Here is a 25,543-nt window from a genome sequence, read left to right on the forward strand (position 1 = left end):
TTTCACCTTGGAGGATGTAAAAAAGGGAAAAGTTGGTACCTTGTGGAAGTCACAGCCTCAACAGCAAAAGTGCTCCCTTCTGAATCCTCCCCATCTCCTCTCACACTCTGACTCTCTTAAAGTTCTACCCCAGATCTTCGCATCCACAATTAATCAGTAATTACCATGTATCTCCTATGGGCCTGGAAATATGCTATCTGTTGTTGAATACAGCATAAAAGCATTTTTGCTCAGCTTGCCACCCTAAAAATCCCACAAAAACAACCAAAAATATCTAAAAATACAGAGAAAAATCTCCCACTTCCACAAAACATGGGCAGTGTCACAACCACAAACCACACACCCTGAGGGCCAACCTGACAGGCACTGTGCAATCTGGACTAAGGTAACTGCCTAGGTGCACAGTTTCTCAGACATCAGGTGGGATAAAGACATCCCCTACTAGAAGTGAAGGTCATAGCCAATAATCTTTGAAATGAAACCATGTGTTCTTGTCATGAGGACAGATGATGAGAGATGCAGGGAATGTTCCTGAACAGTCATAGTGCAATATCACAAAACTGGAGAAAGGAGAAGGAGCTCAAAGTGAAAGCATGTCATCTTGCCTTTTCAATGGGATGATCCAGCCTCTTATCCAAGGGAAATAGCCAGACATGAAGCAGAGTGGAGGGAAGAGAGGAAACAGTGATGGGCAGAGAACTGTGAGCCTGTGATCCAAATGGCTTTGCTGTTAGCTATACTATCCTCTGTATACCGAAAAACACAGGGAAATTGTGTCCCTAGGCAAAAGGGGAATTTCACTTTGGGGAGGGAGAAAGTTTTTAAGACAAGAGACCTTAAGGGGGCAGTGGGTATCCATGACTTACTCCACCACTGTTATCCCTTCAATGTTACCCCCAATACCCCTTCTCTAGACACACACACACACACACACACACACACACACACACACACACACCAGGACCAGGAGTAAGGTGAGGCAAGCAAGGAGACCAGGGAAACCCTGAAAGTCTGTTGTTTTTAAATTTTGCACCCCAGGCACCTTGCTTGCCTCACCCTAATCCCAGTTCTGACACACAAATGCATCAGTTTGTCAGTAAACAATTGGTTCTATTCAAAAATGAAAAATGAATAGGGAAAAGAAAGAAGAGGAAGGTAAGAGACAAATAGCTCTCCTTGGTCTCATAGAAAAGATAGGCAAAATTATCTGAAGGGGAAGGGAGAGTATAAGCCCAAAGAAAAAATCAGTTCAAAGAAGAGCTTGTTCAATTATAGAAGAATATCATATGCAATCAGGAAATAAATGGAAGAGAAAAATAAAAACATCACAGAGATAGATGCTACACAAGAAGAAATCAAGAAAATGGAATAAGCACAACTGAAAATATCCTCAGGGACATAATAAATAGGCTTGAGAAAATTAAACAAAATGAGATGGAAAGAAATAATATAATTAAAATGTCTAGAAAAAGTGATAGATATGGAAGACAGACCAAAAAAATTAACATACTCATAATATTTCTTGAAGACAGAACAGAATAAATGGAACAGAGGAAAATGTACAAAGATATCCTAGAAAAATAAATAAATTTTCTTGAACTAGATCTTTCCATGTACAAATTATAAGACTACAACATGTAGCTGTATAAACAGTACCAGTATGATCATTGGCAGTATATACCCTGGCAAAGTTACTGATTGCCATTAAAAAATAACAAACATTATTTAAATCTGGGTATAAAAAGCAAGTAACTAATCAGGTAGACCCCAGATTTCTCCACAAAATTTCTTAATTCTAGAAAACAGTGATGAAATATTTATAGTCTTGAGAGTAAGTTTGAGCCAAGAACTTTATATACAGCCAATTTTTTCTTCAAGAGCTAAAACAAAAGCAAAAGAGAAATATCTTCAAGTGGGCAAGAACTTGGAAACTCCATAACCCATTAAGACCTAAAAAAGGAAAGAAGAATGAAAAACTGGGAATTCCCTGGCAGTCCAGTGGTTAGGACTCGGCACTTTCAGGTTTGATCCCTGGTTGGGGAACTAAGATCCTGCAAGCCATATGGCACAACCAAAAAAAATTTAATTTAATTTAAAAAATTAAAAAACTACTAGAAGGTAAAATTCAGTCAACACAAAAGTGAACCAAAATAAATTACTTTGGAAATGACAGGTGGTAAACATCGAATCAATGTGTACATAGAACTATGCTTAAACAAAATATGTATCCCCAAAATCTTGAAAATAAAATTATAATATGAATAATTTTAAAAACTGCCATAGAGGTGAAAGCTGGAGGGAGGAAGTGTGCTAATTTTGTAATCTTCAGAGCAAGGAGTCAACAGATACTGTCTAAAATTTAAATCTGTAGTTTTAAAAATCACTACATTCTCTCTATCCTCTTAGCAGGATTCCTTGACAGCCACTTTGCCTTACAGTGAAAATTTATCTTAATTTCATCAATACTTCATTTTAATTCAGTTTCTTCTTTTTTATTAAATTAAAATAAAAATGCATATCACTTTCAAGTAGCACACCTAGAATAACCCCATTTTCCTTTTTTTTTTTTTTCTTGGAGTATAGTTGCTTTACAATGTTGTGTTAGTTTCAGGTGTACAGCAAAGTGAATCAGCTATACATATACATATATCCCCTCCTTTTTGGATTTCCTTCCCATTTAGGTCACCACAGAATACTGAGTAGAGGTCCCTGTGCTATAGAGCAGGGCTCTCATTAGCTATCTATTTTATACATAGTAGTGTATATATGTCAATCCCAATCTCCCAATTCGTCCCACCCCCCCTTTCCCCCACCTTGGTGTCCATACGATTATTCTCTATGTCTGTGTCTCTATTTCTGCTTTGCAAATAGGTTCATCTGTACCATTTTTCTAGATTCCACATATATGCATTAATATATAGTATTCATTTTTCTCTTTCTGACTTACTTCACTCTGTATGACACTTTCTAGGTCCATACACGTCTGTGCAAATGGCACAATTTTGTTCCTTCTTATGGGTGAGTAATATTCCATTGCATATATGAACCACATCTTCTTTATCCATTCCTCTGTTGATGGACATTTAGGTTGCCTCCATGTTGGCTATTGTAAAGAGAAATAGTGCTGCAGTGAACATTGGGGTGCATGTGTTTTTTTGAATTATGGTTTTCTCTGGGTATACACCCAGTAGTGGGATTGCTGGGTCATAAGTTACTTTTAGTTTTTTAAGGAACCTACATACTGTTCTCCATAGCGGCTGTATCAATTCACATTCCCACTAAAAGTGTAAGAGGGTTCTCTTTTCTCCACACCCTCTCCAGCATTTATTGTTTCTAGATTTTTTGATGATGGCCATTCTGTCCTGTGTGAGGTGATATCTCATTGTAGTATTGATCTACATTTCTCTAATAATTAGTGATGTTGAGCACCTTTTCAAGTGCCTCTTGGCCATCTGTATGTCTTCTTTGGATAAATGTCTATTTAGATCTTCTGCCCGTTTTTCGATTGGGTTCTTTGTTTTCTTGATATTGAGCTGCATGAGCTGCTTGTATATTTTGGAGATTAATCCCTTGTCAGCTGCTTTGTTTGCAAATATTTTCTCCCATTCTGAGCATTGTCTTTTCATCTTGTTTATGGTTTCCTTTGCTGTGCCAAAGCTTTTAAGTTTAATTAGGTCCCATTTGTTTATTTTTGTTTTTATTTTCATTACTCTAGGAGGGGGTTAAAAAAGATCTTGCTGTGATTTATGTTAAGGAGTATTCTGCCTATGTTTTCTTCTAAGAGTTTTATAGTGTCTGGCCTTACATTTAGGTCTTTAATCCATTTTGAGTTTATTTTAGTGTGTGGTGTTACGGAGTGTTCCAATTTCATTCTTTTACATGCAGCTGTCCAGCTTTCCCAGCACCACATATTGAAGAGGCCGTCTTTTCTACATTTTATATTCTTGCTTCGTTTGTCTTAGATTAGGTGACCATAGGTGCATGAGTTTATCTCTGGGCTTTCTATCCTGTTCCATTGATCTATATTTTGGTTTTTGTGCCAGTACCATACTGTCTTGATTACTGTAGATTTGTAGTATAGTCTGAAGTCCAAGTGCCTGATTCCACCAGCTCCATTTTTCTTTCTCAAGATTGCTTTGGCTATTTGTGGTCTTTTGTGTTTCCATACAGACTGTAAAATTTTTTGTTCTAGTTCTGTGAAAAATGCCATTGGTAGTTTGATAGGGATTGCATTGAATCCGTAGATTGCTTTGGGTAGTATAGTCATTTTCACAATATTGATTCTTCCAATCCAAGAACATGGTATATCTCTCCATCTGTTTGCGTCATCTTTTATTTCTTTCATCGGTATCTTATAGTTTTCTAAGTACAGATCTTTTGTCTCCTTAGGTAGGAAAATAGCACCGTTTTTCTATAAGTATTTATATCTCTGTGTATCTATCTTTCTAATATACATAGAAAGGTGTCTAAAATAACCAAAGGCTATTTCTGGGTGGAGAAATTGAAGAAGATATTTAATTTCAGTTTTGTACTTTTCAGCATTGTTTGATTTTTTAATGGTGAGCAAGGATTTTTCTTTTAGAGATAATGTCAATATTCTTTATATGATCAGGTACAGAGAGAAGGAAACAGGAGGAGGAGAAAAAAGAAGGGAGGGAGGTGTGAAAAGAGAGGAAATTTTCACTGCATACACTCAAGCCATGTGTGGCCTTTGAGGGAAACAAGACTAACACACATTAAACAATTAGTGAGGAAGTGCTGATCATGCTGCTGCCAGTAAGAACTGCCCTGGAAATTCACTAAAGGAAAACTTCACTTGGGATGGAATCCTAGGCAGAACAGCAATAGTGATGGGCAGGAAGTGAGTTTGGCCCAGAGTCCTGCTGCTACACTCTCACCAGCAAAGAGCCCAGGAGTGCTTGTGCACTTATCTCTCTCTTTCCCAACAAAATACAACCAATTCTACTTCTCCTTCCTTTTGCTCTGATAAGGGGTGCCAATGGGAAACAATGTATGTTTGTGTTGCTCACTCCTTCCCTTGAAATATGCATTTGGTTAGCTTTTTGGTGGACATAGTGCCTTAATATAAAGCGGAAATTATAAAGGTGAGAATTTCTCAAACCATTGCTAGGCAGTGGCAGGGACTTTCTTGTCAGGGGAATTTCAGCTCAATTAAGTTTCTCAGGCTAGTACTTGTCAATTGTTTGTCTAGACCATCCTACCAGAAACAAAACTCTTTATTTCAATGTGGGAATTTTTGATGGCGTGGTTCTGACCTGAGGACATTTGTGACTTTCCCTCCATCCTGAAATATTACTCCACACCTGAGCAGTTCAGGAGAGGATGAGCTGCAGGAATGGGATAAGCCCATGATTGGAAAAGGATCCAGGATACAGTCTGGCATAGAGATGGAGTGGGGTATCTATTACACACATTGTGTAGTGATTTCTTTTTAAGATGGAAGTTTAACATTTTTTTTTAAGGTAACCCTCTGCCCATTCAAGAGATAAGTAATTGACTCTTCATGCTTAAATGGCTTTCTGCATCTCTCTGCCTGTGCTGGCAGTCTCTGACTGTGGGAGAATCTTTGCAGGCTAGAAGTTGCCCCAGGAGGGACCCTGAATGAATGAGCGGTAGGAGTCAGTGGATAAATACTCTGCAGTGGGAGGGTTCTGAGATGTGTTCCACAGTCCTTCAGAAACGCCCCCTGAAGGACTGAGACCCAATTCCTCCTAGCCCCAGTACACTCATTACCGCACTTTTCATTGGTTTACCCCCTTTCTTTGTCTCACATCCCCACCATCTCACAGTGCTTTCTGGGACCACATCCCAAAGAAACTACTGGAACTCAAACATTTATCTCGGGTTCAGTTTTTGGCAGAAGCCACCTATATTAGTCAGCTCAGACTGCTGTAACAAAATACCACAGACTGGGTGGCTTAAACAACAGAAATTAATTTTCTCACAGTCCTGGAGTCTAGAAGTCCAAGATCATGGTGTTGTGAGGGTTGGTTTCTAGTGAAGCCTCTCTTTCCGGCTTGTAGATGGACACCTTCTTGCTGTATCCTCACATGGCCTCTTCTCTGTGTACAGGCACAGAGAGAGGGAGAAAGATCTGATATCTCTTCCTCTTCTTATAAGGACACCAGTCCTACTGGATTAAGGCCCTACCCTTATGATTCATTTCATCTTTATGACCTTCTCACAGGCCCTATCTCCAAATACAGTCATATTGGGAGCTGAAGCTTCAACATATCAACTGGGGGAAGGGGAAGACACAATTCAGTCTGTAACGACATTTCCAGGAGGGAGACATCAGTTCCACTTTGCTTCTCCAGGGACTCTCCATCCAAAGTATGAGAGCTGCTTAACCTGAGTCAATAGAAGGATAGGTAAGTTGTCCCACTGTCTGGCTACAGGCTTAACAAGTTTCAACAGGTGTTACCATCAGGAGCTGCAGGCGAAGCTTCAGAATGGCAGGGCATCACGGCTTGGAGGTCTCCAGCTCTTCTTACCATCTTAGTTGAGATGAGTAGTATCCAAGTAGTGGCAGTGGTAGGAAGTGTAGGATTTCAATATACTCTCACAGAAGAGAGGAGCTGGCAATTTCTCAAAAGAAATCTCATGGCCTTGAAAGTCAAGCTATAGAAACCTTACGTTTGAATCTAAACCCCAGATACCCAATGAATGGAAGATATTGTTAAAAAATTACTTATGGTCCATATATGTTTTTCCCTAAGTGACAGAACCATAGTTTCCTCTTTTGCAAAATAGTAAAAATAATACTGAATTGCAGGGTTGTGATGAATAAATGAGATTGAAGATGCAAAATGCTTAGCCCAGTGCCTGGCACTCCACAAGCATGATTTCCCTTTCCCCTTCCACAAATATGAGCATCCTTCTTCCTCCCCTGGAAACTGGGACTTATACTGGTCCACTCCAGTATATCATTCACAGGTATTTTACTATTGTCACTATTAGTTTCTAAGAACCACCTCCAGGTTCTTGTGTCGCCAATCAAATTTTGTTAAGTGAAAAAAAAAAAAATTCTCTCTTTTATTGGACTTCTTAAGCTTTCTGATTTTAACCAACGTGAAATTTTGGATGCACTAAGAATTTTTTGCTCTATTTTTTTTTTTTAACATCTTTATTGGAGTATAACTGCTTTACGGTGTTGTGTTAATTCCTGCTGTATAGCAAAGTGAATCAGCTATATGCATATGTATATCCCCATATCCCCTCCCTCTTGCGTCTCCCTCCCACTCTCCCTATCCCACCCCTCAAGGTGGTCACAAAGCACCGAGCTGATCTCCCTGTGCTATGCGGCTGCTTCCCACTAGCAATCTATTTTACGTATGGTAGGGTATATATGTCAATGTCACTCTATCACTTCGTCCCAGCTTCCCCTTCCCCTTCCCCGAGTCCTTCCCCTCCCTCTAGTCTTTGTGAGATTGAATTCAACAAGGACTAGAGGGAAATGCATGTTAAAATATGTGGAAAATCTATGTGACACTAAAGAGGATCACACTGAGTCAAGCTAAACATGGGAGCCAAACTTTTAAAAAATTCTGATTGTGTGTCCATAGGCTAAAATGCAGCTGAGTAAGTAGATATTAAAGAAAGCAGCAAACCCAGGCACTGTCCTGCTTCCTATATGAATTGGGTAAATATTAAAAAGACACTGGTAGGTCATTAAAGTTTAGAATCACTGCATAGCAGGCTAAGAATAGGGAAGGAGAAATGGAAGGCAAGGACAGAAGGAAGGAAGAGAAGGAAGGATTAAATCAGTAACAGAACAAACCAAGCTTACTTTCCTCTACAAATACCATTTCTGCCAAGAGAATAGAGGACGCTAATAGTGTTCCATCTTCAATAATCCATCTAACAACAACCTCTAGTGTAGCTACTGTAATGATTTATGCAGTAATGAGCAGAAACCCTCCTTATCTATATTATCTAATGTGGATTTGCAGAAAAGAACATAATGTATAAACCCTGAAATAAGAAAATTCTAAGAGACATAAGCACACACCCAAAGCTACTATTGGACGCAGAGAAGTAAAAAGAAAGAATTGTTCTTTCCTGACGTCAGAACGTGGCAGGTTTAAAACAAAAAGGGAAGTTATCTGTGGATTTGTTCTATTTTGTTTTGTTTCGTTTCGATGATAGCATCTGCTGAGAGACTTTTAAAAATGGAAGGAAAAGCTACAGCAGATCTAGCAGAGACAAAATGAAAAGCTGTCTTTCCTGAATCCCAAACAGCAGCAGATAAAAAGGAGAGAGTAAACGAAAAGGTCATCTCACACTCGTGGCCTTCTGGGTTTGGGGTTTTCCTTTTTCCTTTGGCCACTACCCTGCCATCCATTTCCATGTTGTTTTTCTTGTTGAATCAAAAGTGATTATTTTCCAGAAGCTCTACTTGTTTAGGTCATGGGAATTGGAGGTTGTTATCATTGTTGTTACATTTGGGATGATTCTTCAGAGTAACAACAAAGTCTACAATGTTTATGAATTTATTTTCTAGTTTGATCTTTCTACCACCTTTACTCTTCCAGATGGGTTTCAATTGCATCTGTATGCCTCCCCTGTTGTTTATGAAAGTACACCTAATGTTCATTATCCAAGGCTGCCCTGCATTAACCTCATAGAATTATATGAGCAGAGAAATTTTAAAACATAAGAGACACAGAGTTTTTCTTAAGTCTTATTAATCATATTTTGAAAGGGATAAATGTCTTGACAAATTAGTCTGATTATCTGGTCAAGTAAAAGGAAGGTCTTCAAATCATCAGACAAAATGTATTCAATTTACATCTATAGTGTGTCTAAAACTATACCCAGGCACCGTAAGGGACGTGGCATTTTTAAAATACAAGACTTGGTCCTTGCTCCTACACAGTTTAAAATTTAACTGAAACAAGTTAGAGAGCCATGAAAAGGCAAGCAAGAGGAAGAGAGGTCTCAGGAGGAACAGAAATGCCAGCAAGACCTGGAACTCTTAGGATTCATGGAGAGGTAGACAAGGGACTCCAGCCTGGGAATAGCAAGATTAAAGACATGTGGGAGGGTTGCTTTGAGAATTTTCAGAAACACTGAGTAAGCCTAAGAGGAAGCAAGCAGAGAAAGCCAATTAACATGTTAAAAGAGAGTTTCAATTATTTCAACTCTAAGAAGGGGTCATTTTTCTGCTCATTACGGCATCAAATGCTCTGACTAGATGGGGTATTTTTCCCCATTTATCTCAAGTTCTATTTCCTTTAACGCACAACTTTTTTGGTAGCAAACTAAATACAAGACCTGAAGTAGTGCTTCTCCATAACCAAAGTATGACCTCTTTCCTACAGAAACCACATGTTAGCAGCACGTGTTCCTCACATCACCTGCCCACCCTACTGTCAGCCTAGTAATAGTTGGGTGCGGGGAAGAACTAAGAAAGCATGAGGGCTATATGGGCTGGGTTTGACTTTTTCTGTTGTGGGGGTTTGGTGGGATTTCCCTGTTAGTATTTTATATAGAGATAATGTTCTATTAATTACTTAACTTCAACTCCATTGGAAATGGAAATAGTGCTAAAAACCCACCCGTGAAGAGAAAGACAACATTTATTTTGTTTGGCTTTGGTAACATCCATGAAAGTATCTCCTTTCTTAAAGCAGTATACCTCAGAGGAGTCACTCCATGTTTCCGTGTTCAAGTAATATCCAGTAGGTTACTGTAAAACTCTGGGTTCTTCTGTTTAACTTTGAAATTTCCCTTTAATTCTCCTCCTTCAATTGGACCAATGTTCAGGTAAAGCAGTGAAACAACCTGAAGACAAATAAAAGGGAAGACAAATAACGATAGGTACCATTTACTAGTATCTTTCGTATGTCAGATCTCTGCCAAGTACTTTACCTGCATTATCTCATTTAATCCTTCCCACCATGCTAGGAGGTTGGCATTATAATCCCCACTTTATAAATAGGGAAACCGACAGGTTGAGCAATTTCCCAAAGTCACATTCTAGTGAGTGATGGAGCTAGAATTCAAGGCCTAGGCCTGCCCTTAACTACCATGCAAATTTCAATACGGAATGTGGAGAAAGTGAAAGGGAGGAAGGGCTACAGAAAAGAACAACTGAAAAGATGGTACTGGTGTCAAAATGACTGATCTATACATGTGGCAATGTATACAAATATCGAATCATTATAAAACTAATATAATGTTACATGTGAATTACACCTCAATAAAAAAGATAATCTGAGCTCTTAAATTCCCTATTTTTACCATAAATTATCTGTGTGGGCTCTGCTCTGCATGGATATAGTCAAAATGAAAAAAGTGACCTTCTCAGAAAAGCCAAAGACTAGAAGCTCCAGAGGTGTTGCCCAAGAAGGAGAAATGGTCTCTATTTTTATACTTTCTTATGAGGAAATAAGATCAACAGAAGAACCAAGGAGTAGAGGAATAAGCTCTTTCAACAATATCATGCTTAACTTCAAAGCACACTATCTGGAACATTTTGTCATTTTTTTTAGACCACCAGTGTTGAGAAAAGACTATTTAGAAAGACAATAATTTAAATGTAACAGGATCTTTTTTTGTAGGCTAGACCAGGGGTTGTGCTGGACCAGCATCTGGATTTAGGCAACACTCCTGGAAGTACTTAGGATCTTCCTTAAGACCCTAAAAAACTGTCTTTCAGCATCACAGGATGTTCAGGGACATGCAAAACATGGAAAGGACTCAAACTGTTACAACAGCGATATTCAGGTACATTAGAAATATGTCTTCTGGAAAAGTCCAGGGAAAACTAGATGTCAGGAAAGGACAGCCAAGTGCCCAAAGAAAAGCACTGTAAATAAGGAGAGCATCTGGGATGGTAGACGAGAAGTAGCACAAGACCTGAGTATCCAAAGCTGAAGTGCTGACTGGTCCAGAGCAAGGAGATGCACTGACACCTTTTAAGACTCAGTCTCTTGATGGTGCCCAAGCCCTTAAACCCAAGCAAAAGGAATTCACTAAACAACACCTGGGCATCCTTGTCTCTTGCGATCCAAGACTCAGAATTTAAGCACAGTCCATAATCCTACATATCTGCGTCATCACTAGTTTGTTCAAGCCTCAGGGAAACTCTTCACATCTCTCATCCTGTCTTTGAAAGAAGTGACAACTGTGTCCAAATGCCATGAAGGTTTGTAGGCTATGCCCCTCCCAACTTCAGAGACTGACAACGCTTCAGAGAACAGGGATGATGTGAGTAGCAAAAAGTACTTAAGGAAGGGAAAAACATATTAAATAATGTGTCACAATCATCCCCAATATTATGCATATAATGGATTCTTGCATGATGAAGTATCATTTCCCATTACTACTGAGCATCCACTGTCTTCCTTCTCTTCACGTTTCAAATTGGGGTTCTAGAGGCATTCACAAATCAGCACACCACTTACAGCAGTTGCATATGCAAGATGAGAAACGTTCTTCAATATTAAATAGTTCACACTACTCTTAAATTATACGTACATAAGTTTATCTTTAAAACTATGCATAAAGATCTAGACAAAACATGCATGAAGCAAAATATCTTTTTTTTTTACATTGGCAACTAGATGAACATTGAACACTAGAAGTAGTAATAGTTTTATTTTTATAGGTATATTTAAATTATTTAATTTATATTCAGAAAATTAAAATTAAAATACCAGCTTTGTTTTTTAAATTGATTAAAATTTATGATATTCATTAATTCCCATTTGAATTTTACCTCTTAATTTCAATAGATCTTTAATATTTCAGAAGAAAAAAGAACCTTTTGGAAAATATGAAAAGATTTTATTTTTCAATGTTTACATTTATTTTAATTTATGTTTTAAAAAAGTGTGTTCAAATTTAGTACACTATAAATAAAATTACATTTTTTTTTTCATACTTTAGATCATCAATGTTGAAAACAAGATAAAATCATGATAGAAATACAAAATGGAGTTCAGAAAAGTAAAAAGACTGAAATTTTAAAAATAGAAATTTCATTTTAATGAATGGACATTTGTCAAGAAAGGAGGATAAGATATATTTTATATAACAGTATTTTCACTTGGTTTATACTCAAGTATTTAGACTTTTACATGTGGAGCTCCATTTTTACTCTTCCTCTGGGTCTCAAAAATGCTGTGCCCTAAAAAAGAGAGAAATATGTTAAAAAAAAAAAAACCACAAACTTTTCTTTAATGTGCAAAACTGTATCAGTAAGACCCTAAGCCACTCTGCTGTATGAATTGCCACTTGGCCACTGGAGAGCCTGTAATACAGTTGAAACAGATGTATCTCTTCAAGTCTGTTTATGAGACAGTCTAATTATCTCCCACACAACCATGTGCCCAAGAAGGAGAGAGCTGGGCTCTAGAAGGAGAGGACACTTTCCTGTTGACCAGAGGGTGAAATGAACAGGTTGGGTCAGGAGCAGCAGAATTCCAGACCATGGCAACTCAGAGGATAAACACTCCAGGTCACTAGAGGTCAAGGGCAAGTTGTGCATGCCAAGCAGAGAGGCAGCAGCCAACCTACAGGACCAGAAGGGCCCAGACAGCCAGCTTCTGCCCTCTCTTCCTCTGTCTTCTGGAGGATTCCCTGAGTAACACAGTAGCCATAACAAATCAGGGCCTGCCTCTCAGAAGACGTTGTCATTGACCCACCAAATGAGAGGACTACTACTGTGAAAGTCACCTCAACCAGGGGACTTCCACAAGCTGGTGGAATCTAAGAAATATTCAGCTTCTATTGATACAAATGAAAATATTTTATATGAATATTATTAAGTAACAATATCCCAAGGCCAGACCTTAAGTAATATAAAACTTAGAAATAAAGACATTACCAAGGGCTTCCCTGGTGGCACAGTGGTTAAGAATCCGCCTGCCGATGCAGGGGACGTGGGTTCGATCCCTGGTCTGGGAAGATCCCACATGACGCGGAGCAACTAAGCCCGTGTGCCACAACTACTGAGCCTGCACTCTAGAGCCAGCAAGCCACAACTACTGGGTCCACGAGCCACAACTGCTGAAGCCCGCGCGCTTAGAGCCCGTGCTCCGCAACAAGAGAAGCCACCACAATGAGAAGCTCGCGCACGGCAACGAAGGGTAGCCCCCACTTGCTGCAACTAGAGGAAGCCCACGTGCAGCAACGAAGACCCAACGCAGCCAATAAATGAATAAATAAATAAATAAATAAATAAAAAGACATTATTAAGCAAGACTAATCCATTTAAAAAATTTCCCTGAATACAATAAAATACTATTTTGAGATATATATTTAAAAATCTGGGATTTTCAGCTTCTTTTGTCTCACACTTTAACTACCTAATACAACATATGAGGTACTGTAAGAAACCAAAAAGTCTCCGAGATAACTTGGTGAACTTTAGGTTGGCTAGTTTCTTTAAGACATAATTGATATGTTATACTCTTCGACGCCATAAATGTCATAGGTACCACTGAATAAACATACTTGAAAGAGAGGCTCTCTGTTCTAAATCAAGCATAGCAAAGAAAATGTGTTCGGAAAGGATTCTTTTTCTAAGAACTATAAAACTTATTATAATCAGCTTTTTTCTGGGGAGAGGATTTCATTCTTTTGCAATTGTCAGCATTTCCTTGAAAACAAATGGGAGTTTCTCTCTCTGCTTGGGATATTTGTCACCAAAGGACAATTTTACTGAGGAACTTATCTGTCCAGTCATTGGTGAAAATGTGAGAACTTTCCAGAAGAACATGTTCTGTAAGTCTCCCATCAGGAGGAACCTCTAATGCCCTCAGCCACATTCAAATCTTTCCAGTGACTAAATTTCTATGCAGGAGGCAGTCTTCCCAGATTGGTCCACTCGAGGCAGATGAGGGGAACTGAGGCATAATGTAATGGAATTGTCTGAATGGTTAATATTTCTCTCTGCTACTTAGGGAGATTTTCTTCAGACCATTTAAATAGGCATAATATCCATCACACATGTTAGCTGTCCTAGAACTATTTTAAAAAGGGTCTTCCAACTGACCTCTTTTAAACAAATCATGCCTCTCTCTGCAGTTGGAGAAGCAGCCCACACTCAAATACCAGTTTCCCACTTGGAACACATAGGCTGGGGAATTTTCCCATTCATCTCCTCATTTTGTTGGCTCTCTTACATTAGCTATGTCTCTCACTAAGCTATTTTGAGGGCAAGATCTTAATGATCCAGCAATCCCACTCCTGGGTATATATCCGGAAAAGATGAAAATTGTAATTCGAAAAGGTACATGCACCCCAATGTTCACAGCAGCACTACTTACAATAGCCAAGACATGGAAACAATCCAAGTGTCCATCAACAGACAACTGGCTTAAGAAGATGTGGTACATATATACAATGGAATATCACTCAGCCTTAAAAAGGAACACAACTGGGTAATTTGGAGAGACGTGGATGGACCTAGAGAGTGTCATACAGAGTGAAGTAAGTCAGAAAGAGAAAAACAAATATCGTATATTAACACATATATGTGGAGCCTAGAAGAATGGTATAGATGATCTTATTTGCAAAGCAGAAACAGAGACACAGACTTAGAGAACAAATGTATGGATAGCAAGGGGGGAGCGGGGGGTGAGAGGAATTGGGAGACTGAGATTGACACATATACATTACTGACACTATGTATAAAATAGACAGCTAATGAGAACATTCTGTATAGCACAAGAAAATCTACTTAATGCACTGTGGCGACCTAAATGGAAAGGAAATCCAAAAAAAGAGGGGATATATGTATATGTATAGCTGATTCATTTTGCTATACAGTATAAACTAATACAACATTGTAAAGCAACTATACTCCAACAAAAATTAATAAAAATAACAATAACCTATAATAGAAAATAATCTGAAAAAAATATATTTATAACTGAATCACATTGCTATACACCTGAAACTAATACAATATTGTAAATCAACTATGCTTCAATAAAAAAATTAAAATAAAATTAATTAATTAATTAATTAAAGCCATTAAAAGCCAGTATTTAATGAGCATTCACTATATGTCTGACATTGGGCTATGAGCTATGCATGAATTATCTCATTTAATCCTTTTGCAGCACTATGAGTTTGGACCTGTTAATATGCTCATTTTTCAGATGGAGGTGCTGAGGTTTAGAGAGATTAAATAAAACGCTGCAAAAATCTGATACCAGAATCCAGACTCTGAAGTACTTAATTGCATTATTTCTAAGAGACATATTTTTTCACATTTAAATATCTCTGGACTTGCTGGGGTATCTGACAACGTAAAGTTTATTACAATTAAAACTGGCAGTGGTTTTCTTCCTTGATGGCACTTAAAATAACACCGTGCCTCACAATCTATGGCATCTCCATTTCTCTGACCTATTTTAGTCATTTTTAAATTTCTGCCTTAGTCATATTTAATTCTCCCATAGGACCTGACCCCATCCCAGTACAGGGTAGACATTCAGTAATTCCTTGCTTATCCTCCTCATTTACTCCTCTTTTTCTCCAAGTTTTACTGAGATATAACTGATATATAACATTGTATTAGTTTAATGTATACACCATAATGATTTGATATACGTTTATACTGCAAAATGATCACCACCATAAGGTTAGTTAACGTCACTCACCTCACAGTAGGGCTCCCCAATGTGTCTTCCCCTTCAGGGTGATTCCAGGTCTCTCTTTCCATTGACCAAGTTGCCCTGTGATTTCAGGGTAAAAGGTGGGACATCCCCAGTAGCTTATTATACTAGCTTGTGAACTGGCACAAGAATCACTAGCATGTAGTCACACTTATAATTCAGACCCCAGAAAATTTCATACACATCATACAGCTCAGACAAAAATGACAAAATAACTGGGTGACGTGTTGTCTGCAGATCAAATGAGCTTGTCGCATCTGCATCTGCTCTTCTCATGAAGCAACGGAGACCACATGGTATGGTGGTCTCCATCACCAGTTATACTCAGCACCCACATGTATCTCCCACATGGGCAAATATCCCACACCAATCAATGTGTGCAGCGCCCTAACACCATCCTTTCAAATAGACTTGAGCAGCATCTTTTCTGGTCCCAACAAAACCTCCCAGATGCCTCACCGCTCCTTCCTTTATATACCACTGATGATAGCTTTGGCATAATTCATTTAACTTTGCTCTTAGGAAGAAAGCTAGACAAAAAATCCAAGTGTAAATATGAGAGTGACCAGGAGTACCCCTCATTTACATATCATAAAAATGTCTGAGGGACAAACAAGAATCATACTAATTTTTAAAATAAGACTGCAATGTTTATCTAGAGTAAGGTAGTAATTGCACCCAACTGAGTTGAAGCCAAACATAAATTTCCGGTGGTGCCACAGGTAAATCTGCCACGTATATGGGCAGTTCACTTTCCAGGCCCTGGGTCTATGAGGCTTTAAAAGCAGGCGACACACACATACCCCAGCACCTCCAAACTATCTGTCTAAATTTGCATTTATGGAGGTTGTTTTCAGGTGAAACTTCTGCCCAAACCTAAAGACAAGCGAGCAAGTCAACTAAGTGAAAACAGTAAAAAAGTAAAGAGGAAACAGCCCCTGAGGGGAAAATGAACAGGATTCGACCTCACTTAAATAAATTTCGATCACCTATTGTGGCTCTGCAGGCCTACCGGGGCATCCTCTAGTGCATATGGTGGGTAAAATGGCGTGGAGTGGAGCCAGCCTTCATTTGCCCTCTATGCCTATCACCCTCCTGGCTCATCATTTGAAGCTCTCCCTTTCCTCCAAATTCTTGAGACTTGCAGTCCTCACCTGTCTCCTTATTGGCCCCTTTTTGCTCTAATCTAATTGGTTGACTTAATACAATTCACATTTTCCATCTTCAACAATACCCCCATCCCTTCCTGTCCCCCCCAAAAGTACACTACACCTTCAGAGCTTGAAATGTTCTGTTTTTCCTGCCACATCTTCCCTACCAAACAGACTCTCCACCTTTGTCAGGATGGCCACTAATACTTTAGAGCCAGGAAACAAAAATGCTGAGACCTTGCCATATACTCAGAGTAGGCTAAATAAATCCCAATCTGCAAATATAAACAACCCATCAGTCACCCATGAGACTTGGAAGCCAAAGGCGCATGAGCTACCACAATCTGCTGGCATTGATTGAAGTCTGAACCACAAGGCAGCCTGAGTGGACTGGGGACTTGAGGTCAGCTTGGAAGGGCAGCCACAGTTGGAATCCCCATGGCTGCCCACAGTTCCAGATGAAGTTTCCTCCAGCAGTCCCAAGAACACATGCTGAAGTCTCAACCCAGGATCCAATGGGCTTCTGAACTAGTCAGGGCTCTCTAGAGACACAGAACCAATAGGATGTATACACATAGATTTATTTTAAGTGATTGGCGCAAGTGATTGTAGGGCCTGGTAAGTCTAAATTGTGCAGGGCAGCCTAACAGCCTGGAAATTCCAGCAGAGTTGATGTTATAGTCTAGAGTTCAAAGGCAGACTGGAAGCTGAATTCCTTCCTCTTCCAGGGATCTCAGTCTTTTCTCTGAAGGCCTTCAACTGATTAGATGAGGCCCACCCACATTATGGAGGGCAATCTGCCTTATTCAAAGTCTACTGATTTAAATGCTAATCATATTTGAAAAGTACCTGCACAGCAACATCTAGATTCGCGTTTGACCAAACAACCATGGCCTAGCCAAGTTGACACATAAAATTAACCACCATGGGTTCCAAGAAGCCTGGTCTCTTCCCAGGAAGCTCCAAGCACTACCCCCTCTTCTCCAGGCCACTTAGCCTGGGAGCTGATCCAGCCTCCATAAGAACAAAGTCACACATACACACACACACACACCCCCCCATAGTCTTATCCCAAACATCGGTGAAGGATGCCAAAGGCCCAGAGACTTCTTAGCGACCCCAGACTCCAAGGGCAGGTCTCTCCTCTCCAGAGCACAACACGCTGTCTGAACATGGAGAGTGGGGTTCTCATTCCCTACACCCTTGCATAGATCATAACAGAACCCCCTCACCCCACCAAAAGAATTGAACTGGGCAGTTGACATAGTCACAAAATCCACCTGTCACATACTTTTAGACTGTGTCTCTTGAACATCCAAACAGAACACTCTTAAGTATTTATTCTTAAATTACATTCTTAAATTACTCAGAGATCTCTAGACTGGTATCATTTTACTTAAAAACTGGGCATTTTTAGTATGTCAACATTTATACATGTCAGGAAATGTGTTCATTTAATCTCTAAGCTTACTCTTAATTTCAGAAATAGACCAATTCCCTACTGTTTTTGGTAACAGAAATGATAGCAGTGAGAAAACACACATATAAGAAGATACATCCCAGACTCAGAGGCCATGTGAATTTGGTCCCTGAAGCCACAAAGTAAGTCAGGAGGCAGAGATCACCGAAAACAAAACAAGGCGAAAGTGTGTGGAGCACTCATTTCCCTACAGTTGGCATCACTTCTATACACAGAGGCTTTGCAAAGCATTCTGGAGGCCAAGGGAGAGGAATGCCATTCAGCAGAGTGAAAGACAAAATCTGAACCACGGCAGCACCACCAGGGAGAAGATTTTCCAAATATTTCTTCATTTTCTGGCTAGACAATTTCAAGCAACTGTAGCATCCTAAAATGAGTTACTGCAGATCCTAGTAGCATTGTAGAAATGAAATTAGTTCCTCTATTCTTAGTACAAGAGATTATTCAAATAGTAATGGACGGCTGCTGCCAGTGACCAAAGAGCCTTGCACTCAAGGAGGAAGTGGCCACAGTTTCTGCTTCATGCCAGTTTGTTCCCTCCCCTGAGAGGGAAGTTGAACAGTGTGATCAGCTGATCTAATCTGCCTCGTTGTCATCACTGGTAGTTAACATTTATTGAGTGTCAGTGGTATGTAAGCGTCTGGCAGAGACGAAAGCTACTCAGTGGGCCCCTTGGCCTGGTTTCAGCCCCAAAATGTCAAAAAAGACCAACCACCAAAAATCCATAGCAAGAGGGAGCAGACTTGCCTCATCGGACAGAGAGTTGCCTGATTACACAACAGGAAAAAGAAGTGGCCAGAAAAGAACTTCAAAGAGGAAAGCAGATTTTTGGAAGTGTGTCATTTCTTTCCTTCACCCGTTGACCTCTTTGGTAGGACTTTTGCAACGAAAGGATAATTATTTACAGAAATGGTTCACAGCCTGCCAGAGAGAAGATCAGAAAAATATTAAAGATTTCGTGTTGAATAGAGGAGGTTTTGATTTCTGAAGAACGAAAAAGTTCTTCTCCATTCAAGCTGTAGTTAGTCTCTGGGAAAACCGAACATTTACAGTTGCCCTGGTGCCACAAGTTGAATTTGGCATACAGAGAAAATGTCCTCATAACGAACAGGAAAATGTGCATTCCTGTTTTCTAGTAGGTCATTTGGGCCTGAGTCAAATTCTTGGTATACTAGTCATGTGACTTTAAACAGCTCACAACTTCTGTGTCTCAGTCACCTCATTTGTAAAATAGAGACGACAGTGAAACCAATCTGAAAGGGTTGTGAGGATCAAGTGAAATAACACATGTAAAACTGTACTAACTGTGGAACTAGCACAGTACTTGGCACACAGTAGGTACTCAAAGAATATTAACTATAATGTGAGAGCACTTTGCAAACATCGAGTATGACACAAATGCCAGTTACCTTATATGGCATGAATGGTTACAGAATCATCTTTTAATTGCTTCCAAATAACATGTTTCCTTTCTGTAAACAGACCCACATGGTAAAAGGTATCTTGTCATGGTGAGTTTCCAGTCTGGCTAGAGGCTGAATTAAGAGGGAGGTGCCCTCCAGAGCTGGGGAGGAAGGTGAGGGAAGAGGTGCTGGTTCCAACCTCCCCCTCTGCCATTTTAACAGAGCTGGAGAGCCTGGACCCCTGGAAAGTCCTTCTGTTGTTTGTGCAGCCACATTCTTCATCTTGCTACGCAATATTATCGCTTTAAAACATTTGAGAGTCAACTGACAGAAAGGGTATCTCCTGGCAGCATTCGACTGGGGAGGAATGAGGTATTCCCCAGCCCTCACCTTTTTTCCCTTTCCCCTCCTCTACTCACACCCTGCAACGGAGCTCTGGATCTCTGCACAGAGCTGCCATTCCTGTACATGGGAGGCAGCCTAGTGTGATGCTGAAATGTCAGCCAGGGTCAGACGACATGGATTCAAATGCTGTGTGACTTTGAGAAAGTTACCTTACCTCTCTGTACCTCAATTTCCTCACCTGTTAAATGCAGATAATGGAAATGCTTACATCAAAGGTTTGTTGTGAGTATTAAATGTGATAACATATGTAAAAAATAGATAGGTGATCAATAAACATTAACTATTAGAATCACCATCTTCATCACCATCTTCATCATCACTAACTTCTTCATCATCTTCCCCATCATTATTGCACACATTCCTCACTCCTCTCAGAACATCCACCCACAAGCTTGACAGTCATCCTCTCTGTGAAAGTACTAAATCATCTTCTATGGCAACCGGTGACACTAAGTGACAGGAGACTAAGAGGACAAATGCAGAGGGGCCACAAATGCATTACCGGCGGCCTGAATTAGAATAGTTCACCAGCATGAAAGAGGGCAAGCCCTGCGTGGGGAGTTGAGCTGGGGGGGGAATGAAATGGGCTATCCTTGAAGTCACTAAGGTTTAATGTCTAGTATAAGGTTACATTCTTTAGGAATGACTCATCTGTGCTTCAGGGCTACCTCCTGGTTTCACAGATGAGAAAAGTAGGGCCCTGGAGTAAATGAGTTGCCCAGAAATTCACAACAGAGACTAGAACCCAGGTCTCCTGACATCTAGTCCAGCACTCTTCCATGACTTCCATGACTCTCCCTTGTACTGACAAGTTGTACAAACTCTGACCCAGGTTGAGAGGGAGGGAAAGGCAGGCTCAGGGCTGGACCCTCACTCGTTGGGGACCATCCCAGCTGCATCTACCAGTAAGCTGACCTTCTTCCTGTCCTGTCCTTACTTCCTTATTGGTCAGTTCCTCTTCCTCTCCCAGGTCCCAGCCAGGCTTGCAAGAAGATACAGCATGAACATGGCTAAAGCAATAAAATGCAGGTTCCCAGGGTCAAAGCCCTTCTCCGGCCCCTCTCCTCTCTTCCTTACTCACCCACACTTCCTCTGTGTTCTCTTCCTTTCTCTCTAGGCCCTGTGACCACTAGCCCTACAGACTCTCCCTTGGAGCCCTTCTTTCTCTGCTTCCCTTCCCTTCCCTTCTACTCTCACACACTGCAGGAAATGCCTTTCTTTGCCCTTCCATCCAGCCACCTGGTTATCCCTCCCTCCTGTAAATCTCAATTCCGGCCTCCCTGGCTCAGCATCTTTCTGAATCACTCCCACCCACTGTCAGATGGGATTCGAGAGCCACCCTTCCTGGTTCCCACATGTGTATTTCTATCTTTGCATCCTTGCACTTACCACACTTTTTACCGTTCGCTTCCCTGGTACCTAGAGCCCTTTGAGGGCAGTGACCATCTGCTTTCACATCCCTGGGACATAGCATAGTGCCTGATCCAATACTAGATTCTCAATAAGTATTTGTTAGCATGAATGTAACACAAGTAAAGCTCTCCAGCTATGCCATTAGGTACAGCTGCCCCTGTTTGCATGTCAGTGACTTAAAACTCTTTCACGAGTTCCTTAACTGATGAAATAAGCAGTGGTGTTATTTTCTGTTTTGACTCTGATTTTCATACCTCCTCTCATGAGACGTCCCCTCACTTCTTTTTCTTTCTTCCAAAACCTACAATTTCAAAATTAACCTCTCAACTTAAGAGGTTAAAAGGGACTTGATGTCACAGGGGTTGCACAAATTGTGGAATCCTTGACTAAATAGGAAGTACAGTTCTTGCAATGACAGACACACCAAACTAATGGTAGAGAGGTCTCACTGCATTCAATACCCATGTTATAGCTGAATGAAGGTGCCCTGGAAAACCACACCTCCACACTCAGGGTCACTTACTTCGTGCCACCCAAGAAGCTTACAAGGTGCCCCTGGTGCATTCCTCCTTCTCAATTTCCTACTTCCCCCTTTCTCCTCAAACCTCCATCCCCACCTCCTCATTCTCACCCTCAGCTGCTGTGACCTTGTTTACCCTTTCACTGGAAAGAGAATCCACCCAAAGGGAACTCCCACAAGCTCGCACCTCGGCACACATACCCCACGCATCCACACCTGCGCCTTTGGACTCTCCTCCTCTATCCTGGAAAAGGTTAACGCTTCCACCTGTGCACTAGATCCTAACCCTTCTTGCCTCTTCTAGGACATTTCTTCAGCTGTTCTCCCCAATCTCACGCAGCATCAATTTTTTCTCCTTACGCTGAGTACATCCATCAGAAAACAACATGCTCTCTCCCACTCACCTGACAAAAAAAAAAAAAAAAAGAAAGAAAGAAAAAAAAAAAAAACCTCTCTCCCCCTAGCTACTTCCACATCTTCTCCTTCCCTTTATAGCAATGTTCCCCAGGAACTGTCATGAGAAGTGTTTTCAACTTAATGCTCTCTGTTGTGACTTGAATCTACTCCAGTCATACTTTTACCCTCAAAACTCCATCAAGATCCCAAGCCCCCTCCACATTGCTAAAGCTATGGTCCAAACTCTATCTTCATCTCACTGATACTTCAGCAGCATTCGAGGCAGGTGATAACTATATTTTTCTGTCACCTCCCTCTCTGACTTTGAGGACCCCTCACTCTCCTGGTTTTTCTCCTACCTGGCTGGACACACCATCCTGATCTTCTTTTCTGGTTCCTCTTCATCTCTCAAATCTCTAAATGTTGGCATATCCCAAGCTCAGACCCCAAATTCTCTATCTATACTCACTCCCTTGATAATCTTATTTAGATTTATAGCTTGAAATACCATTTTCATGTTGGCCATTTCCAAAGATGTCTAATTAGCATCCTCAGCTTATCATGTCTAAACCTGAACTCTTGATACATACCCCCAAATTAGCTCATTTGATGCTAGCTGCAACTCAGTTCTTTCAGTTGCTCTGGCAGAAACTCTTGGAGTCATCTTCAGCTCCTTTTTCTCTTTACCCTACATCAGCTCTGTCAGCAAATCCTGTTGACTCCACTCATTTTCTGCCTTCATCAGCATCTTCTATTATTATTAAAAAGCTCTAAGCCTTACACAACTACAGAAATTCAAAAGGAACCACAGATGCTGTCAAGAATGCCAGAGAACACAGACGACCCCAAGAAAGAGCCACAACTCTGCCTGACCCTCAGAGCCCTCCTCACTCCTTGCCTCCCCTGACACTTCTGCCCTACCCCCTCGTTAGCTAATAACATTGCTTAATTTTTTGTTTTGAAATATTTACAGATTCACAGGAAGTTGCAAAGAAAGTACAGAGATCCCACGTATTTTTTTACCCACTTTCCATCGATGTTACGTAACTATTGCACATTATCAAAACCAGGAAATTGACATCCGTGTGTATGTATTGCTCCATGTCATTTAATCATATATATAGATTCCTGTAACCACCACCGCAATCAAGAGACAGAACTATTCCATCACGAAAGAGAAATTTCTCATGCTACCCCTTTATACTATCTACTTCCCCTCACCCTTAACCCCTGCAAATCACTAATCTGTTTTCCATCTCTTTGATTTTTGTCATTTCTTTAATGTCATATAAATGGAGCCATATCGTATGTGATCCTTTGAGACTGGCTTTTTTTCACTCAGCGTAATACCCTTGAGGTCCTTAGGAGTTATTGTGTGTATCAATAGTTTGTTCCTTTTTTATTGCTAAGTAGTATTTTGTGGTATGGATGTTCCACAGTTGTTTAACCACTCACTTATTGAAGGATATTTTGGTTGTTTCCAGTTTTTTTACCATTGCAAATAAAGCTGCTATGAATAATCCTGTACCGGTTTTTGTGTGAACATAAGCATTTATTTCTCAGAGATAATTGCCCAGGACTGCCATTGCTGGGTTATATGGTAAATGTATGCTTAGGGTTGTATGTTTGTTTGTTCTTTTTGTTTTGTTTTAGAAACTGCCTAACTATTTTCCCGAGTGGCTGTACCATTTTACATTCCAAGACTTTTCCAGAATCCGACCACTTCTCACTACTAGGAGACTACCCTGATCCGAGTTGATGTCCTCTCTCCCCTGGATCGCTTTAATAGCACCGTAACTGCTGCCTCTACTTGGTGTTCTCTCCGTACTCCTTCTATCTACTTTCAATCCAGCAACCAGAGTGATCCTGGTGAAATGAAATTCAGGTTGGGTTACTCTTTTGCCTGCGACCATACAATAGCTTCTCATGCCACCCTGAGAAAAGCCAAATCCCTGACCATGACCTAGATAGTGTGCCTATCCTCTGACTCTATTTCCCATTACTCTCTCCATCACTCACTCCTCTCCAGCTATGACAACAGCCCCCTTGACCTGCCCTACACTCTTGTCGACTTCACATTTGCGGTTCCCTCTGCCTGGAACGCCTTCCCACATATCCCATTCCCAGACTCCTCAGAACTTTATTCAAACATCCCTCTCAGGGAGGCTTCCCTAGCCACCCTACCTCCCTACCAACTTCCTCCCCTGCTTTGTTCTTCTCCTTAGTACATTATCACCTCCTAACATGTCACATGCTTTACTTACCTTATTACCTCTCACCCTTCACTAGAATGCAAGCACCCTGAAGGCAGAGGTTTGTGTCTATTTTATTCACTGCTGAATCCCCAGTGTCTAGAATAATTCCTGGCACATAATAGATGCTCAATGAACAGGTTTTAAGTGAATGGATGGATAGGTGAGTCAACAATCACTAACTACAAAAATGTGATTGCCAGCATTTCATATTTGTACACAACATCCCTGGGTGGAATGCCATTCACAGCACATTGAAATGGAGGCCAGAACAAAGCATCAAGACCATTTAAAAATGTTCCCAGGAAATAATGACAAATACATATTTGTAAATGGGCTCATCAGTACTGCACTGGGCCACCCTGCTAGAGTCTTTGCATTTCTGTGTCACTAGAACAAAACTCTGGAACTGTCCCAGTTCTGAAGTGTCACATTGGTACACACAGCTCAGGAAGCTGAACAGCAAACCACAAGTTTATTCCCTGATAACCGGGACAACAAGGACACATCCAATTCACGTCACCCTTTGGTTGTCGATCCAAACACAGAGATGGACTCCTTCACCCCTACAATGACTGTTTCTCAAAGCCTAAAAGAACGAAATCTCACCTCATTACCCACTGTATTACACTTTGGAACCAACCTTATACTTGGTAAGAGATAAAATTTAACCAAAAAACAAAGAGTTCACAGTGGGTAGAAGAAAGTTCAAAGCCAATGAAAAGAGCCTGTTTATAGGCTGACAGGTAGCAAGGCATGGCATGGACATGCTGGAAAAAAATTCTGAGGCTAATTTACACTTACTGATATCAACTGCTAGTGTTTTGAGTGCTTCCTCTGAAAATAGCCAGCAATTATATAGCACAT

General features: G+C 40.4%; 1 protein-coding gene and 1 long non-coding RNA gene across 3 annotated transcripts in view; one reads left to right on the forward strand and one right to left on the reverse strand.

The window, feature by feature from the left end:
- LOC309615922 (uncharacterized protein) overlaps window positions 1-25,543 on the reverse strand; it is a gene marked incomplete at its 5' end in the record, with an annotated part of 457,881 nt that overhangs the window by 236,411 nt on the left and 195,927 nt on the right. Inside the window, one exon of one of the 2 annotated variants that reach the window (XM_082366011.1) lies at window positions 11,992-12,157. The exons of the other annotated variant lie outside the window; for it this stretch is intronic. Coding sequence (XP_082222137.1) covers window positions 12,096-12,157 — 62 coding nt within the window. The 3' untranslated portion in view covers window positions 11,992-12,095. Of the gene's footprint in view, window positions 1-11,991; window positions 12,158-25,543 lie in introns of those variants that run through there. 2 annotated transcript variants of the gene reach the window in all.
- The window catches only part of LOC309615941, a 32,952-nt gene continuing 13,702 nt past the window's right edge, over window positions 6,294-25,543 (forward strand). The window contains exon 1 of the long non-coding RNA XR_014237159.1: window positions 6,294-6,392. This is a non-coding gene — a long non-coding RNA (uncharacterized lncRNA). The remainder of the gene's footprint in view (window positions 6,393-25,543) is intronic.

Source organism: Balaenoptera borealis, assembly GCF_965194805.1.
Source record: "Balaenoptera borealis genome assembly, chromosome: 18".
NCBI lineage: Eukaryota > Metazoa > Chordata > Mammalia > Artiodactyla > Balaenopteridae > Balaenoptera > Balaenoptera borealis.